An 18,566-nucleotide genomic window follows, 5' to 3' on the forward strand; every position below is an offset into this window, starting at 1 on the left:
GGCTAGTCTTAATTAAACAGTCATGTAACTAATTAGCAGTCATCCTTCTCAGATGAGATGATTACAAAGAAACAGATGTTCTATTAAATGTGTATGAAGCACCTGCAAACGTTTGGCAAATAAACAATGTCTTTTGTTGATATTAACAGTGTTTTGAAATAGGTAACACCACATATATAAATCACAAAAGTAATCCAAGCTTTCTCCAGGGTTAGAAGTGAAATTCAATATTAAAATTTGAGGATTTATTTTTTCCACAAGGTTTTAAAATGTGTTTTTTTTTTTGCTGTCCAAGACATAAACCAGTTACAAGATTATCTCCATGGTGAGGATAATATTTATTACAAATCTGGATAAAGTATGCTTTGATTTTATTTCTAAATAAAATGAAAATAAAGACAATGCGAAAATAAAGATAAAGTGAAAATAATTAATTAAAATACAAATACCTGCAAGTGCTAAGAAATTTGCTAGCTTTCTTAACCGCTAGGCTAGCCTAATGAAATACCGTGTCTAAAAAGCATTTTTGAGGTAGTTTGGGTACAGCCATTCATAAATTTTTTTCAAATTTATTTACTAAAATTTAGGTTTCCTACACTTTTTTAATGCTTGCTTTTGGTATCTAAATCAAAATGAAATTTTAGAATTCTTGAGGTTTTTGGAGATCCACTTCTAACTCTGTTTCTGAGTTTGAGTTTGACAATTCTGTCCATTTTATTAATATGCAATAATAATAATAATAATAATAATAATAATAATGTTACTAAACCCGTACACCACTTATCAAGAGCAAAATTTGCTTGTTTGCTTAACTAGCTGGTTAAGACACTTTAAGCGCATTACTGGCTGCATCATGCCAAGGAAACAGTAGTCAAACGCCCTTCACAAGGACACAACAAAGCATCCAACCAAGGTTACTTTGGGCTGGCAGTGAACACACTAAATCTGGATTACTAGTCAGGAAGAACCACCAGCCCACGACAAACTACTGGCAAGCTTTTTCACATACCCAAATTAGCCAAACCTGAGCTTCAATCCCATGCAGACAGATGTGAGATGGCAATGATCTGGAATGGTAAACACTTTAGACCACTAGGCCACTTGGCGCCCTGTCATAGTAACAAGTGCTAAAACATTTTCTGCTCTCCAAGGTGAAAGTTAGATGAAAGTGGTCTCTGCATGGATGGAGAGAATGTTGCCAAATCGCATTAATTCATCATTCACTACAGTAACTGTGGTTATTATTACTTATATTTAACATAGAACCTTATGTTATTGATAAAAATGCCACTGTTGCCACTTGATAACCCATTTGTGGAAATATTGTATATTTATCAAGATTTATTTTTCTGATGTCTGGACATAAATATTTTGCACAATTTCTATGCATTTAGGAGAACAATAAAAGAATAGTAAACACTACATTATGACAACAGTATTAGTTTTTGGGTATATTTATTTCAAGTGAGCCATAAAAACATACATGTTATAATCCTTGAATAGAAAATCTGGACTACTTGGTGAAAAAAAAAACATAATCCCTGCTCCATGTCTAACTTTTATTGACTTGTTGGCCTTCCTAATTTGTTTCCAGTGAATGTAAAAATGTTGATGTTCAATTTTCAACTGCATTGCTTTCATTAACATATACAATTACATATTTTTCTTATATCAAATGTATTATGCACTGGCATGCATATAATTAATTGGTTGAGATTATGTGGATGTGCCATAAACTAAATCTGTACATATTCTGCATTCTTTGCAGACAATCAAAACTTTGTGAATTTTTATAAAGTAAATGTTGCATCAAAGAAAAATATGGAACAAAAACTTAATTTCTTGAATAAAGCAGTCTATATTTAGGTGTACTATTCACTAAAGGGGTAGATTTGCATTTGCTCATGCACAGTTCATTTACATAAAAGTTTTACAGTTGTTGTATGCAATTTTTTTAAAATATTAATAATAATAATAATAATAATAAAATGTTCTTTTCTTTTTAAATAATACTTTCATCATTGTGTCAAATTTTACAAAGTGACTGAATTTATTCCCATGGGAAGTTAACTCAACATGAGGGTTATATCTTGGCAATGAGCAAAATGGCTGCTCTTATACACTGATTGAACTATGATATTATGTCATGAATAAATTGCAAAACTAAGTTGCCATCATTAATTTAAATATCCTGACATTAATAAAAATTAATTGTCTCTCTGTGTGGATAGTTTTTGTGCTAATTAATATTATCATATTTCCAGAATGTCTTGTCTGGAAAATGAATGACTCTACTGTCAGGATTGTGTATAGATGCATCATAAAGTTCAATGATAGTCAGAAAGAATTTATGCAAAATATCCTTGCTTGCAAATAGCATGATAATACACTGGTCACTGTTCTGATTATATTTTTCTATTTGTTTGAACAAAAATGCCACTCTGTGTGTACATGTACTGCTTTTGGTAACAAATGTACACAATAAAATAACCAGATATCCAAAGCAACTAGCCATAAATAATATAAATAATTTAATTTTTTAAGCTCTGGACGATATCATGCATCTTAATCTGTCTGAGTCAACATAAAGTATTAATTATAGCCCCCACCCCAACCCCGTCTCAATCATTGCAAACACTGATGACCATGACTTAGGGTGGTCATCGGTCTTACACCAGAGTCTGGTTTTCAGCTGGACTGTTTTAATGTGAGTATCCAGCATTCTTGAGTTCTGTCAGTAGCCACTCTATCTTGAACTATTCTGATAATGAAATGCATTGACCCTGGTAGTCATAATGGATGGACTGATGTCTTAATACACTCCAAACACAATGTCCAACAGGTCTGTTCAGCATTGGAGGCCAGTTTTTATGAATATCTAGCACAGAGGGTGGCCCATGCTGACATTATTGCATAACTTAGAGCTGAAATGCTTTTGACATTTTAAACTTACTATGATGCCTTTTCCCAACCCCAATCCCCATCTTTCTGTGTCGTCATCTTACAGTGTATGACTAAACATTGATACTGATTAAAATAATGACTACTGACTGGTGCAAGTTTTACAGAGAATTTTTTTTTAACTTAAAAGTTGACTGTGACAACAGAAAGCATTGCCAAAATCATATTCAAATTGTCTCACAACTCAAAATTTACCATATTACTTTAGAGTGAATCTGGAATTGAATCATGGAATAGAGTTATATTTGTAAGTAATTATAAGCATTTAGACTGAACTATGTCCAAAAGAAGGTTATCATGGGTAAATCTGCCAATGAATAAAACCAACATACAAGAATTTGTGACACTTACATAATAGGGAACTTTATGGTCATAAGTTATGGAATCCATCACCTGTTTTTATTATTACCCATAGACAACACCAAAAGCTAAATAACTTTGATATTAATTAAGGCAATTTGATGATCGTCGATACAATCATGTTTTTGAGTACGTTTTGAACATTCCTGTACTTTTCATTATTCCTTGGTTTTAAAAAATTCACTTGATATCTCAAAATGTTTACATACTATTGAAATTTAGTAAATATTTTGAAAGTTTAGTACCTAGAAACACAAAAGGTTTTAATATTTACATTAATGATGTTAACTGAACTACATGAAAACTGTATAAATTCGCCTCTGGATGAAGCAGTATTGCAACTCAAGTTAGTATTTCAACTGAGTTGTTAACCTTATCATAACCAGACTAGCTGTTGCTCTACAGTTTATGTACCTTGCATAAGGTTAGATTTTTAAGGCAAAAGAATTTCTCATTTTTTCCTTGCTGGTTATCCTGGCTATTTAAATAGGACCATGTATATCATTGGTTCTTAAAAGAACTTATTCTTCTTTATTTTGGTACATGACTGTTTGGTGTAACATTGGTTATATTGTCTACAGTTTAGCCTTACTTCGAATGTGCACCTATTAATAAATTGCTAGCTCTGCTTGGTCATTTTCAGAGTAACAGAGGTATATCAACATTCTCTCCACTGTGCATGTTGCAAATGTAAACAACTACACATTACACTTGTTGCTCTCTCAGAAGTACCTAATATCTCTAGAGTGCCTTTGATTCTAAGATACAATTAATATTTTATGAGTGTGATTTGAAAAATGCAAAATGTTCAATACTAAGACATGGCTTTCTTACATGTACAATCTAAGGCAGACAAAAAAGAAAACATGAATGCAAATGTTAATATGTCAAGAATATGAATGTTTTCCAGGAATTTCCCTGGAAATTGGCTATTATCACATTTATGGAAAGGAAAATATTGCCATGACAATAATACCAACCCATGTAAGCCTCATGCTCCATCAGGAAGTTGTCTGCTCTATGAAGTGTGGAGAGCAGCCAGGCATACAGCAGCTCATACAAGTACCTGCAAGAAAAAATGCACAAAACTATTCAAAGAGGGTGTATCCCCTGTAAATGTCCTCATGACATAGTATTCCACAGAACAAGGCATATCACCTCTGTAATGTATATCTGTTTTGTGTTTAATTTTTTTCATGATCGTAAGTTGTAGTTGAAGCTAATGATGATTGTAACAACATATTATAAGCTAATTTTTGTCCATGATTGTTGGTTTGTACTTTAAGATAATGTCATTTATGTTGTAAACATGTAATTAGGCCTTTTAAATAAAAAGTTCTAGAGAAGGTGTGCACGCTTGCTTGTAAGTTATAAACAGGTTATTTGCTATTGTTTGGATCAAGGTCTAGTTTTTTGTAATAGAAATCTAGAATGTTCAAGAAGCAAACAGGTTTACAATTTGATGGCAATGTTTTTGTGCCTTAGTTTTCTATATAAAATATTTTCATAAAAATTATTGAATCCTATTTTAACATCTCTCTAGTGGAATAAGACTTAGTGATTTTCAGTTATAATATATAAGGATTTATTTATTTAAATTATTCACTGGAGTTACAAAGTGCTTATTGACATTTGGACTATATCACTATTTTGGAATTATTGTGAAATCATTCAAGGACATTCCGGATTATATCACTGTGATACATCAACACTGTTAGCACATATTCCACAGAACAAGATGTATCACCTGTAAATGGCATTATGACATAGTATTCTGTAGAAAAAGGCATATCACCTTTGAATAGCCTTTTGATTTAGTATTCCACAGAGCACAATGTATCACCTGTAAATCACCCTATTAAAAACAGAGATGCAGCCAGATTTTATAAAAATGGTGGAGCTCCCTATCTCTTGTTAACAAAATAAGAGGAGCAGAAAAAATAATTTATAGGGGCAATGGGGTTCAACATTTACCAACCACTTAAATATCCAGCTTTCTTTCTTCCAGCTCCACTCTGTTATAGCACTAATGAAATAAAAATACTCAAAAGATGTCTCAAGTTGAATAAGCATTAATCTGTTGTTTGTTTCTGGTATGAATCTGTTCCTCACCTAACAGTTCCAGTAGCCTAAGTGGTTAGAGCATCTGCATTGGATGTGGGCGGTTGTGGGTTCGAGTCCCAGCTGAATCATACCAATGACTTACAACAATGGTACTATCAGCTGCCTCAATTGGCGCTCAGCATTAAGAGGTTAGTGTTAGGACTGGTTATTATCCTGATATGAGGCTGACCAGTCCTAATACAAGCCTCTTAATGCTGAGTGCCAATTGAGGCAGCTGTTAGTAACATTTTTAAAAGTCTTTGGTATGACTCAGCTGGGGTATAAACCCATGACCTCCCGCATCCGAGGTGGATGCTCTAACCAAAGGATTAAAAGAGAGATCAATACCTGAAATTTCTGGCAAAGTTATGCATAAATAGGAAGAAGTCAGTTATAGGTTAGAATTTGTAAATGCGAATTATGTTTGCCAACAACTAATGTTTTACATTAAATATATTAAAATACAAGCTAAAATAAATACATACTTTATTCAAGAAGGTTTCATAAGCATTACATTGTAACTCTGAAAATAAGTAAACCTTTCTGAAAATAGGTGACGAAAACTCAGAGGGCAAATCATTGCATTCCACTATATTTTGATGCAAAATATGCCACAATTCATTTCACCTCTTTACAGTGTTTGTCCAAAACTTGAATGATACAGTATTTGGTTCTGGGGAGTGTGGGATTAAGTTAAATATGCCCCAACTCCCATTTAAACAGAGTATGTAACTGGTACATCCATACAAGATTTTGGTATTCCACAGAAAAAGCTGTAAAGCTGAAAGGGGGATTTGGGGGTCCTCCCCCAACAGGGTCTCGAGGGGCAACGCCCCCGATTTGGGTGTCCAGGGTGCTGAAGGCCCCCAGCCAAAAAAGCATTTTACAGTCATAAAAAAAATCTCCTGGTGCAACTTATGATCATAATATATAACAAAATAATCATTTGAAAAACTAACAAACTTACCAAATATTTTCAACTTGACTAAATATTTCAAAATATATATTGTCATATGAATTTGATCTCCAATACTACTGGTGCTTAGGTTATTTCATGTGCATCTAAGAAGTTCAGATCATAATTAAGTCAAAATAATTTCTCAATTTTTGCAGCAAATATATTATACTTCTCTCTTTTCATAACAAATTTGCAAATAAACACCCAAGTACATCAACTTTATACAAATAATGCCATACATTCACTTTTTTTTTTCTCCAGTGGACACAACCTGTTGATATGCCAGTCGAGCTCTTTTTGCAGCTTTGGCAAACATTTCTTTAGCCTTCCTTTTTTGGCTTCCATGTGCAATCGTTTCTTTTCCTTCTCAATGAGAGCCTTTTTCCTTTCAAGCTGGTGCTTGTATTGGCGACATGCAGTGCGCATATTCTGACAGAGAACTACATCTGTTCTCTCATGCAAGAATCTTTCTTCTTACAGTAATTAACTGTTCTTTTTCCAGATGCCTTCTGAGCTTCAATTTCTCCATATGCAGCTTCTTTTGTAGGTGCTGTTCCAAACTCTTCCAACAGCAATTACCATAAAGCAGAGGTCTCAAAATGCCACTCCTCTAGCATCAGTTTTCTTATAAACTGACCAACTAAATTTCCGTCGACTTTTTGCTCCAGCCATTCCCATTTCCATACATTTTTTAAACCTTTATCTAAACTTCTCATGTCATGGTCTCTCTCAACAACTCAGGACGCGATTTTTTGCAAGCATGCTTCTTCTTTCCATTGTCATCAGTTTCCATTACATGAAGATTCATTGGATGAATTTAAACTTTTGACCAATCAGAATAATTTTTATGAGAATCATGGGCTAACTAAATAACGAATACGTTACATGGGTCATTGCAGAATAGGACCGACAGGCCGTTTTTAAAAAACCGGATTCAAGTCAGGAGGGAGCCCTGAGTGGTCGAGTGGTCTAAAGTGCTCTCTGTTACAGATCACTGCCATCTCACCTCTGTCTGCGTGGGTTTGAGTCTCGGATTCGGCTAATGTGGTTATGTGAAAAAGCTTGCCAGTAGCTTCTTGTGGGTCGGTGGTTCTTTTTTGGGGTTTTCCCTGGTTCTTCCTCCACTATTAATACTGGCCACCATGTATAGCCTATTGTGTGCTGAAAAATGGCGTTCAACCCTAGAACAAAAAGAAGTCTGGAGAAAAGCGGAATTCCACTTTAAAATGAAGAAAAATCATGTCTGTACATCTAAAAAAGTCCTCTATCTTTCCTATAAAAAGTGCTACTGGTGAGCTCTGTATCAAATTTAATAATTTCTATTACCTGATATTCAACACAACTGATGTTGTGGTCAGATAAATTAAAATGCTAAGACACAGGGTAATCTTTATGATTATGGATATCACTCAAGTGTTCTATTATGCTCACTTGGAATTCCCATTTAGTCTCTCCTATGTATTGTTTGCCACATTTAGTGCAGGTAAGTAAACAGATGACATTACATATGGTACAATGTCCTCTTAAATGTGCTTCAAAAGATTTTAGATTTATCAATTTTCCTGCAGAAACTGCAATTAATGGTCTTGCGATTAAATACTTTATAAATTTTTTCCTGGTTAGTTTCTTTTGAAGCTTCTTGAAGAATTTTGTTCCGAGCATGGACGAATTTAGGACAATCTGTGAATCTTGGGCATATGCTGATTTCTAATCCTTTAGCGATTTTAACTTTAAGGCCGCACTCTTGGAGGTAGTCACCCACCTTTTATAATTTCACCAATGTTTAAAGAAGTTTACTCGCTTTTTTGATCAAGCAGAATCGATTGGGAAGGTGGTACTAGATACTTCGCTTTTAGGCATTCTGTAACTGGTTCTTCCAGTTTTCTCTTTTGTTCAAAATCTGAATTCACATAGAACACGACAGCAAGCTTGGTGGAACAGTCACTGTTGGATGAAATTTAACACCAATTACATGACAACCCTACTGACAGTCTTATGATTCCACAGGGATCTAAAATCAATGATTAATTTGACACACCTGTGGGCTTTATTCAACTAGTACAGGGATCTCAAATCAACGATCAATTTGACACACCTGTGGACTTTATTCAACTAGTACAGGGATCTAAAATCAATGATCAATTTGACACACCTGTGGACTTTATTCAACTAGTAATCTGTACAACAGCATAGCAGTATTATGTTTGGCATAAATTAACTCTGTGGTTCTATATTATAAAGAACAAAGTGTCTGTAAATCGAAAATAAAAAATTTATAAGAGTTTTCTAGTCATTTCTTTTTTAAAAACCCTCTTCAAAATCATATTTCTCTATGTATCCAAAACCCAGCTACACGACAATGGTTTATTTTGAAACCTGGATGCTACAACAGTAAGTTGTGACAACTATGGTCACATGACCTTACAAGTAGCAATACTGACTTCACCAGCAACAAAGGGGTATATAAACATCTTACTGACAAAACAAAGTAATCAAATGAACATAAGAATCAACCCAAATTATTTCCTCTGATGAGTTACAATAGTAATGGAACCTGCCAGGGACTGGGGATGACTAGAACACCCCAGCTAATGGGAAGGAATGCCTCCATATCCAATCAATAAGCATTTTCCCTGAGGAATGTGGAGTTTACTCAACTCCTCTAGTTGGTAAAACTGTAATTTGATGCATATTTGAGGGACACAAGCAGCTAATGAATTAGAAAAAAGTCAATTGATTTTACTGTTTTATATCAGTAAACTTAAACATTAAAATAGAAATGCCTCACTGAACACGGATGTTCCTGCTTCCTCCTGCTGGCAGAATGAAAGAAATGAGCTGATAAATTCATCAGACTGTGACAAGAAAAATATATCTGCCTAGCATTAATCATGTCTGTTAAGTTTCAGGGCAATTAATCAAAAGCTGTGTGAGTAGCTGCACACACAGGAATTATCTTATATGGTACAAACATTTAAAATGAAAAGGGGACATAACTCTATAAAAAAACGAATCGATGCATGGCAAGAGAATGAGATGCATGTTTGCCTCATATTTATAAAATTTTAGGGCAATTCATCAATAGTTATGGAATTAGTTGTACACCCATGAATAATCCTATAAATATGATCTCATTAGTCAGACTCTTATGTGACTGAGAGATTTAAAATGAGGGTCAGTAATAATCAAAGATGTAAAGAAAACAGTAAAAATTGTGCTTTTACCCACTGATTTATAGAGATTACTTTCTAACTTGTGAACAAATCAACAAGTTTACCACATTTTTGCTACACCCTGTTTTGAAAATTACCATTGTTTGTATACAATTATACCAATCCTCATGTGGCAGACCTCATAGAGCCATGCAAGAAGTGTGGTGTGAATAAGACTACATGTATTGGATGCATATTTAATACCACAAATAAGTCTAAAATAGGTGTAATAAGTCTAAAAAGGTGTAACAAGTCTAAAAAAGGTGTATCAGAGTGTGGTAAAAGATTATATGTGTATGTTGACCTCTTGTCAATGTCTGCCATAGCAGGGTAATTCATCATCAGCCATGGATGCAACTTCACACGCAGAAGTTATATAAATGGTATTTAAGACCAAAAAAGGGCCATAACTCTGGAAAAACACATAAGAGCACAATGGCAACTCAATGTCAATATCTGAAAAGATTTAAACTTTTTAACTAATTTTAAGTCCATGAAATGATGTGTAAAAACATAGCAGGAATATATAAATATGGGACAGACAGAGAGGTCTAGTGCTATAAAGAATAAAATGAACATACATTTCACTATTTTTGAGCAGAATATCACTGAATTTAACAGGAGAAATTAGTGAGGTTGATACCGATTTGTGATAAGACAAAGTCAACTGTGCTTCCATGCTTGCTGAAGTGAAATTTCGTTAATGAAGGCAAATATTTTGCCTGAACAGAACCCTAGCATCAACCCTGTTATTGCTGAAACATGCTGAAATCACAAATGTGTGCACAGACAGACAGATGGACAAAATGAACCCTATGTATCTCTTGGTTTATGAAGAATGCTAAAGAAAAGTTGCTTACATGCAGAATGTGGAATGTAGTTCAAGTAATTATTTATGAAGAAAAGTAAATATTGCTTATTTTAAAACCTGACAAAAAGCTAGACTCTAAAACATGAATATCCAACTTGACATTTCAGATTATTTAAATTTCTCATTACCTGAATCATTACTATGTGCACTAATGGATTCAGATGACTACACTGCATTCTTACCAGAAAACATAGTGGTACTCATAGGAAGCATACAACTCCAGTTCAAATCCCAGCAGAATGTAGCTGATCATGGCATGCAGAGTGTGGTATAATACCCAGGTACCAAAACATGCCAGATGCTGTCGTCCAGGTTCCAACTTCATCAGTAACTTGTGCAGGTAAGCATCCACCTTGTCTGCCTGTAATGGAAGAGAACATTTTCCACATAAAATTAAGTTTTATCAAATAATTGATTTTCACATAATTCAGCATCTCAATATACAATTAGAGATTTAATATACAATTAGAGACCAGACCCCTGTTGAGGTGAATATTGAATTTTATAAACTAGTAAACCTCATAATGACCAATGTAAAATGCAAGTAAAACAAATGGGGTCCATTTACTGGTTCATAAAACTTCATATTCACCTCAACTGTTCTGTTATCTGATTAATATTTCAATATTTAAATGTTTCAGGTTCATGAAAATTGACAAGACGTTCCTGGCAATCTGAATCTTTATGGAAAATACAACTACACATGCTGTATTACATATCTAAGTAAATATTAGATAAAGGCCACTTCCCAAAAAACTTTGGCAAATGACGCCTGTGACCTTTACCATTCATTATATGACCTCTGAATTCTAAAAGAAATCAATTTTGTGGAAAGTTTTATGTGTTTTAGACACAATTTTGACAAAAATGATAATCTATACAAATTTTTCAATACAAAGATAGTGAAATACTCCTCCACAAATACTTACAAGCTCACATTAGGGGAAATAAAATTTGCTACTTCTAGAATTCAGCCCTTCCTGAGCAAAATTTTTTGTTGTCTACATATCATAAACTGTAGTATTATTATTTTCATGGGTATGAATTTTAATTGTTTTGAAAAGAAAGACATTTTTGTGGGTACATAAATTTGTTATTTTGTCTGTTAAAGTCTACATATTTTTAAGTATTTCATTTTGTCGATTAGCCCCAACAATTCCTCAAATAAAGAACATAAACGAACAAAACTAAAACAAGGGTTGCTTCAATGCTTAAAACAGTACTGTTTTGAAGACAAATCACTTGCATTCAACATCAAAGGAGCCATCACAGCCAACAACACCAACTTACTAATTGGTTATTAAAGTACAGTGTATGATCTCCTCCTTAAAACACTGTCCTTAAAACTGCACCATCAATTACTTTCTGACAACCATGGCATTAACATATTGGCTTAAGAGTGGTGGTGGTTGTTGTAGGGTTTAACGCCATTCTTCAGCACATGATACATGGTGGCCAGTATAAATGGTGGAGGAAGAACCAGTGAAAACCCCGGAAAGAAACACTGACCCACGAGAAGCAACTGGCAAGCTTTCTCACATACCCACATTGGCCAAACCCGAGACACGAACCCATGCAGACAGAGGTGAGATGGCAATGATCCGTAACAGTAAGTGCTTTAGACCAATAGGACACTTAAGAGTGGTAAATATCAACTTAGATCCACTTTGGTTTGGATAAAGTCATCATTTGTCTTGTGAACCAAACATGTGACTAGCTGTCCCTTACTCAATTCAATCAGCAAGCAGTGTGAATGTGTTCAGAGCCTACCAAAGCATAAACATGTTAACTGATTTGAAGAAATAAAACCCAGCAATGGAATCACCCCTTTGTTTGAGCCTGCCACATGTACAAACCAAATGCAACCACAGAATTTACTGAAAACATCGTCAATGAAGCCAATCGATGCTGAATGAATATTCGCCACTCACATAAAAATGGGTGAAGGATCAGACCTAATTATCCATGTCTTTGAGAATACAGGACCTGTTTAATTCAACAATTTCAGGATTATTTACCCAACAAACAACTGTGTGTAGCAGCCAACCTGAGTGACATGATGTTGATTCAGAGATTTATTTCTGAAAATCAGTGAAGTGTGAGCTTTAATAACTTGCCATAATTAATGTATATAGACACATTATTTTATTAGTAATTGTGCTTCAAGAAAAAGTTCAAGTATTATGCAGTCATGTTTTTCACTGGGATTAAACAAGCATGGATAAAGTTAGATATGCTTTCAGGAGGATTAAACTTTCCTGACAACAGTTTCACTGCAACGAAGAATCAATCTGAGTAAGTACTAAATCTTATTTTCACTTGCAGTATAATTTCCTAATCTTTCTTTTCATTTCAGTAAAAAACTGTTTGAATGCTTTGTCATTTTTCTTATTCTCTCTATGATTACTTGTCTCACAACATATAGATTTATGGCAGTGAGTGGAAATTACGGCTGCTGGATACATATGTGTGTATTGAAACAAAATAAACAGCTTTATATTTCCTTTATTTTTGAAAGGCTGAGATAAGAAACAGACATGTGTAAAAGCTAATATTTGTAGCCGGATTATGTTGATTTATTAAATAAAGTTAGAAATGTCTCCCATTTAAACAGAGATCTTGATCCCTACCGGCTGAAGAGTATATAATCAAATGAAGATTTCTATCAGAGTTAAGAGGTCATTGTTGTATTATAATGTTATTTACTTACTCTCTGAGACTAAAACTTAAGTTAAGTATCAGACAATAGAAATCCTTAAATCTGATCCTGAGCTCTCTAGTAGCAAGATTAACTGGAAAGATAGAGAACTTTATTGAATACACCAATTATATACTCTATAGCTGGTACTGGGATCAACATCTCTGTTCAAAGGGGAGTCCAGGCATTTTAAACTTAATTTATTATATTTCCTCTTATGAGAACATTGATGCACAGGCCCCAATGTCTTTTACTGGAACTGAAATCAACTCTTTTGAGGAAATACTTTCTTCCAATTACTGTCCTAGCATTGGAATGATTAAATCATAAACCATGACATGTTCTTTTTGTATCATGACCTCTACACATCAAATAAATCATCAAATTTTTCAGCAAGATTTAAACATCAACAATCCCCAGGGCAACACATAAATATTACACATATTGGTTTGAGTGTCATGCCATAAAGTAGGATTTTCCAAAGGAATGAAATTCTCAGGAAACACAACAAGAAACACCACAGTTCAATGGATGCCTCTTCAACTGGACCCAAAAATGGAGTTATTGGGGATACAGATACAATTTGTGATCCAATCCAATTACATCCAACTGTATCAGATATTCCAAACACTAAGGAAATCATCTTATATCAAAGATACTCTCTGAGGACATGAGTCCTAAAATATACAGGAACTTAATGGCAGTCAACTTAATGCCAGTCAACTTAATGCCAGTCAAGACAGTTTTATTCTACTCGGCCTGTGCTACCCTCAAACAGCTTCTGGAAACAGATATGCCATTCAAGGACCCATTTGACAATGTTATAAATCGTCCATTTATTAATTCTGTAGACAATCTTGTGATCCAACCAGGATTGGTATTACATAAACAATATGATACAGACACACAAAAAAATAAAAAAAATAATATAATACCATGGCAGTTTATGTTTAGTAATACAAGCATTAACTGTTTTTATCCATACAGTAGTACACACAGCACTTGTAATTATAAAATAAAAATTTTAAAAACAAATTTTCTAGCCACTTCTTTTTAAGCCATATTTTCACACATAAACATATTTTTGGTTTTTATGTTTAAAGCCAAATCCCCACTGCATGATAATTATGTTATTCCAAATCCAGCTGCATCAAAATAGTCCAAAAATAAGTACACTGGCTGTAACAATAGGTTGTGAAAGTATCAATAATTGTCACATGACCAAAAATGCGGCTGCACTGGTGGCAGCCAACGGTATATCAACTTTTCAATGACAAGACGTGGTAATCAGTTGAAAAAATAAAGCAACAAAACCATTTCCCTCTGACTAAGATAGCCAAACCATTAGGGACAAGGGATAACTAGACCATTTCAGTGGATGGGACAGAATGCCTCTGCATCAGAGAGCACCTATTTGTTGATCTCTATGAAAGAAACAGTAAAATAAAACAGATAGGGGGAGGGGTATTTATCATCTAATGTTTCACCGGGTCATTAAATTCATGGTTCAGGGCAAGGAGGAAATCAACGAAAACTGATACACTATGAAAATTAGTGATACTACATTATACCACAAAAACTAATACACTATGAAAATTAGTGACACTACAGTATACCATGAAAACTGATACACTATGAAAATTAGTGATACTACATTATACCATGAAAACTGATACACTATGAAAATTAGAGATACTACATTATACCATGAAAACTGATACACTATGAAAATTAGTGATACTACATTATACCATGAAAACTGATACACTATGAAAATTAGTGATACTACAGTATACCATGAAAACTGATACACTATGAAAATTAGTGATACTACATTATACCATGAAAACTGATACACTATGAAAATTAGTGACACTACAGTATACCATGAAAACTGATACACTATGAAAATTAGTGACACTACATTATACCACGAAAACTGATACACTATGAAAATTAGTGACACTACAATATACCACGAAAACTGATACACTATGAAAATTAGTGATACTACATTATACCACGAAAACTGATACACCATGAAAATTAGAGATACTACATTATACCATGAAAACTGATACACTATGAAAATTAGTGATCCTACATTATACCATGAAAACTGATACACTATGAAAATTAGTGATACTACATTATACCATGAAAACTGATACACTATGAAAATTAGTGATACTACAGTATACCATGAAAACTGATACACTATGAAAATTAGTGATACTACAGTATACCATGAAAACTGATACACTATGAAAATTAGTGATACTACATTATACCACGAAAACTGATACACTATGAAAATTAGTGATACTACATTATACCACGAAAACTGATACACTATGAAAATTAGTGATACTACATTATACCATGAAAACTGATACAATATGAAAATTAGTGATCCTACATTATACCACGAAAACTGATACACTATGAAAATTAGTGATACTACATTATACCATGAAAACTGATACACTATGAAAATTAGTGATACTACATTATACCATGAAAACTGATACACTATGAAAATTAGTGATACTACATTATACCATGAAAACTGATACACTATGAAAATTAGTGATACTACAGTATACCATGAAAACTGATACAGTATGAAAATTAGAGATACTACAGTATACCATGAAAACTGATACACTATGAAAATTAGTGATACTACAGTATACCATGAAAACTGATACACTATGAAAATTAGTGATACTACATTATACCATGAAAACTGATACACTATGAAAATTAGAGACACTACAGTATACCATGAAAACTGATACACTATGAAAATTAGTGACACTACATTATACCACGAAAACTGATACACTATGAAAATTAGTGACACTACAGTATGCCATGAAAACTGATACACTATGAAAATTAGTGATACTACATTATACCATGAAAACTGATACACTATGAAAATTAGTGATACTACAGTATACCATGAAAACTGATACACTATGAAAATTAGTGATACTACAGTATACCATGAAAACTGATACACTATGAAAATTAGTGATACTACATTATACCACGAAAACTGATACACTATGAAAATTAGTGATACTACATTATACCATGAAAACTGATACAGTATGAAAATTAGTGATCCTACATTATACCACGAAAACTGATACACTATGAAAATTAGTGATACTACATTATACCATGAAAACTGATACACTATGAAAATTAGTGATACTACATTATACCATGAAAACTGATACACTATGAAAATTAGTGATACTACATTATACCATGAAAACTGATACAGTATGAAAATTAGAGATACTACAGTATACCATGAAAACTGATACACTATGAAAATTAGTGATACTACAGTATACCATGAAAACAGCATCTACAAGATGAAATTCTACCAAGATACTATATAATTATTTCTTCTTGCCACTGCTAGATATTCAACTGATGTTCTTGTTTTAACTTCAGCAATACATCAATACGGATGCTCGCATTTGTGGGGAGGTGTGGGAGGTTTCATAGTACTAAGACTGAAGTATGTATCCTCAGAAAAACTGCACGCGAGTGTTTGGATTTTTAACGTAGCTTTAATAATTTTTCAGTCATTTTGCTATGATATCTGCAGTGTGACAGTTTATAGTAATGTCTAGCCCTGGGGCATCATGCCGCAGACATGTAACATCAAGTCCCACCCAGTCACATTATCCTTACACCAGGCTGACCAGTCCTAACAATAACCTCTTAATGCTGAGTGCTAAGCGAGGCAGCTGCTAGTACCATTTTTATAAGTCTCTGACATGACTCAGCTTGGGTTCAAACCTGCGACCTCATGCATCTAAGGCAGATGTTCGAACCACTAGGCCACTGGGGCAATCATATTCTCACTTGTATTGTGGCAAAACCTTACACTGCAGGATGTACAACCAGCAGTATTTATACAACATCTTGGAATACTTTTTGCCACAGATGCTATTTTCATCATCTAGAGGACATTTTTGTTGTGGATGGTAGAGTTGCTGGCAGTGTGTCTAATGGAGAGATGTAGATCTGGAATACTGTGTTAATTTGAAACCAAACACTTTGAGACAAACATACTGTGACTTCACTGTATTCATAAGGTATACATTTATGTTATTTCATAGCTGTTACAAACCAAGAATTTAAAAAACTAATAAACAATTGATCTTTCAATACAATGTGACATCTTTACTAACACTGTTGGCAAAATCTAAATATGTCATTTGACGGAAGTGCTAGTCTACTGGTCAAAAAGAATTTTAAGGAATCAAAGATAAACCCATGCATTATTTTTAACTTCTGAGTACTGACGTCATCACCGATATTCCTGCCAAACCCCAACATACCAAATTTGATAACAAAAATATTTTCTTACATGTTAACAAGTTTACAAGATCATTAAAAATGAATTCTTTGTAACTGCCACTGACCTTGAACCTAGCATCATGGAATTTTTTTTTTATTCAACTCGCCCCAGGCAATGTCAACCTATACCCATGTGCCAAGTTTGGCTAAATCTATAATTAGCATTCAAAAAGCCCCATAAAGCAAACAGCAAATTAAAAGCACCATTCATCAGATATACCCATTAACTGGATTTGACAAAACTCCATTCATGGTTGTGTTATGTATATCTGATTTATTATGTGTGCTTAACTTTTTTCCATGATTGTAAAATGTAAACAGAATGTTTACATAGCTAATTTTTGTCCATGACTTTAAGTTGTAAACATAACATTTACACATCATTTGAGCTCACGGCCAGACTTATTTACAAGCAGACTGGGTTCTTCCATTTGATTTCTTAATATTCTTTTCTGACAGGTCAAGTAAAAATGTGTATAAATAGGAATTTAATAAACAAACAATTCATCCCAGTTTTCAATCAGTCTCTGGGAATCTTTGTGTTCAGATATATTGAAGAGAAATTATTCAATTTCATTGGATTTACTAAAGGGCTCATTCACTTTTGGATTATTACGCTATTTTGACTATTCTGAACTCATTCAATGATATTCTGGATTGCATCATTGTCGTACATCAAGAAATTCAAGGCTATAGGAATTCATTTTGAACATTTATATTTCTGGACCTGTGATAGGAAATTTAGGATTATTTGGAATTTAATTTACAATATGTAAGTCTTTCTTGAATATTCACTTTGCATTTTAGAAAAATAAATTGTTGATTTTACATAAATTGTTGGTTTCACTTTCAGTGAAATATTTTCAGACCATGACCATAGTTATTGTTACACTCACAATAATAAGATTTTCAAAACAGAAAATGTTTGAACCATACTATATGTACTAGTACCATACTATAAGTATTATTACTATACTATATGTATTAGTACCATACTATAAGTATTAGTACCAT

General features: G+C 33.5%; 1 protein-coding gene and 1 pseudogene across 1 annotated transcript in view; one reads left to right on the forward strand and one right to left on the reverse strand.

The window, feature by feature from the left end:
- LOC149771293 (N-alpha-acetyltransferase 35, NatC auxiliary subunit-like) overlaps positions 1-18,566 on the reverse strand; it is a 96,558-nt gene that overhangs the window by 19,636 nt on the left and 58,356 nt on the right. Inside the window, exons 14-15 of the mRNA XM_089948662.1 lie at positions 10,648-10,826; positions 4,302-4,387 (exon numbers count right to left, since the gene is read on the reverse strand). Coding sequence (XP_089804788.1) covers positions 4,302-4,387; positions 10,648-10,826 — 265 coding nt within the window. The remainder of the gene's footprint in view (positions 1-4,301; positions 4,388-10,647; positions 10,827-18,566) is intronic.
- Positions 15,788-16,456, forward strand: LOC149771294 (uncharacterized; annotated as a pseudogene).

This window comes from Sinohyriopsis cumingii, unplaced genomic scaffold (assembly GCF_028554795.1).
Source record: "Sinohyriopsis cumingii isolate HCF-2022 unplaced genomic scaffold, ASM2855479v2 utg001993l, whole genome shotgun sequence".
In the NCBI taxonomy this organism is placed as follows: Eukaryota; Metazoa; Mollusca; class Bivalvia; order Unionida; family Unionidae; genus Sinohyriopsis; species Sinohyriopsis cumingii.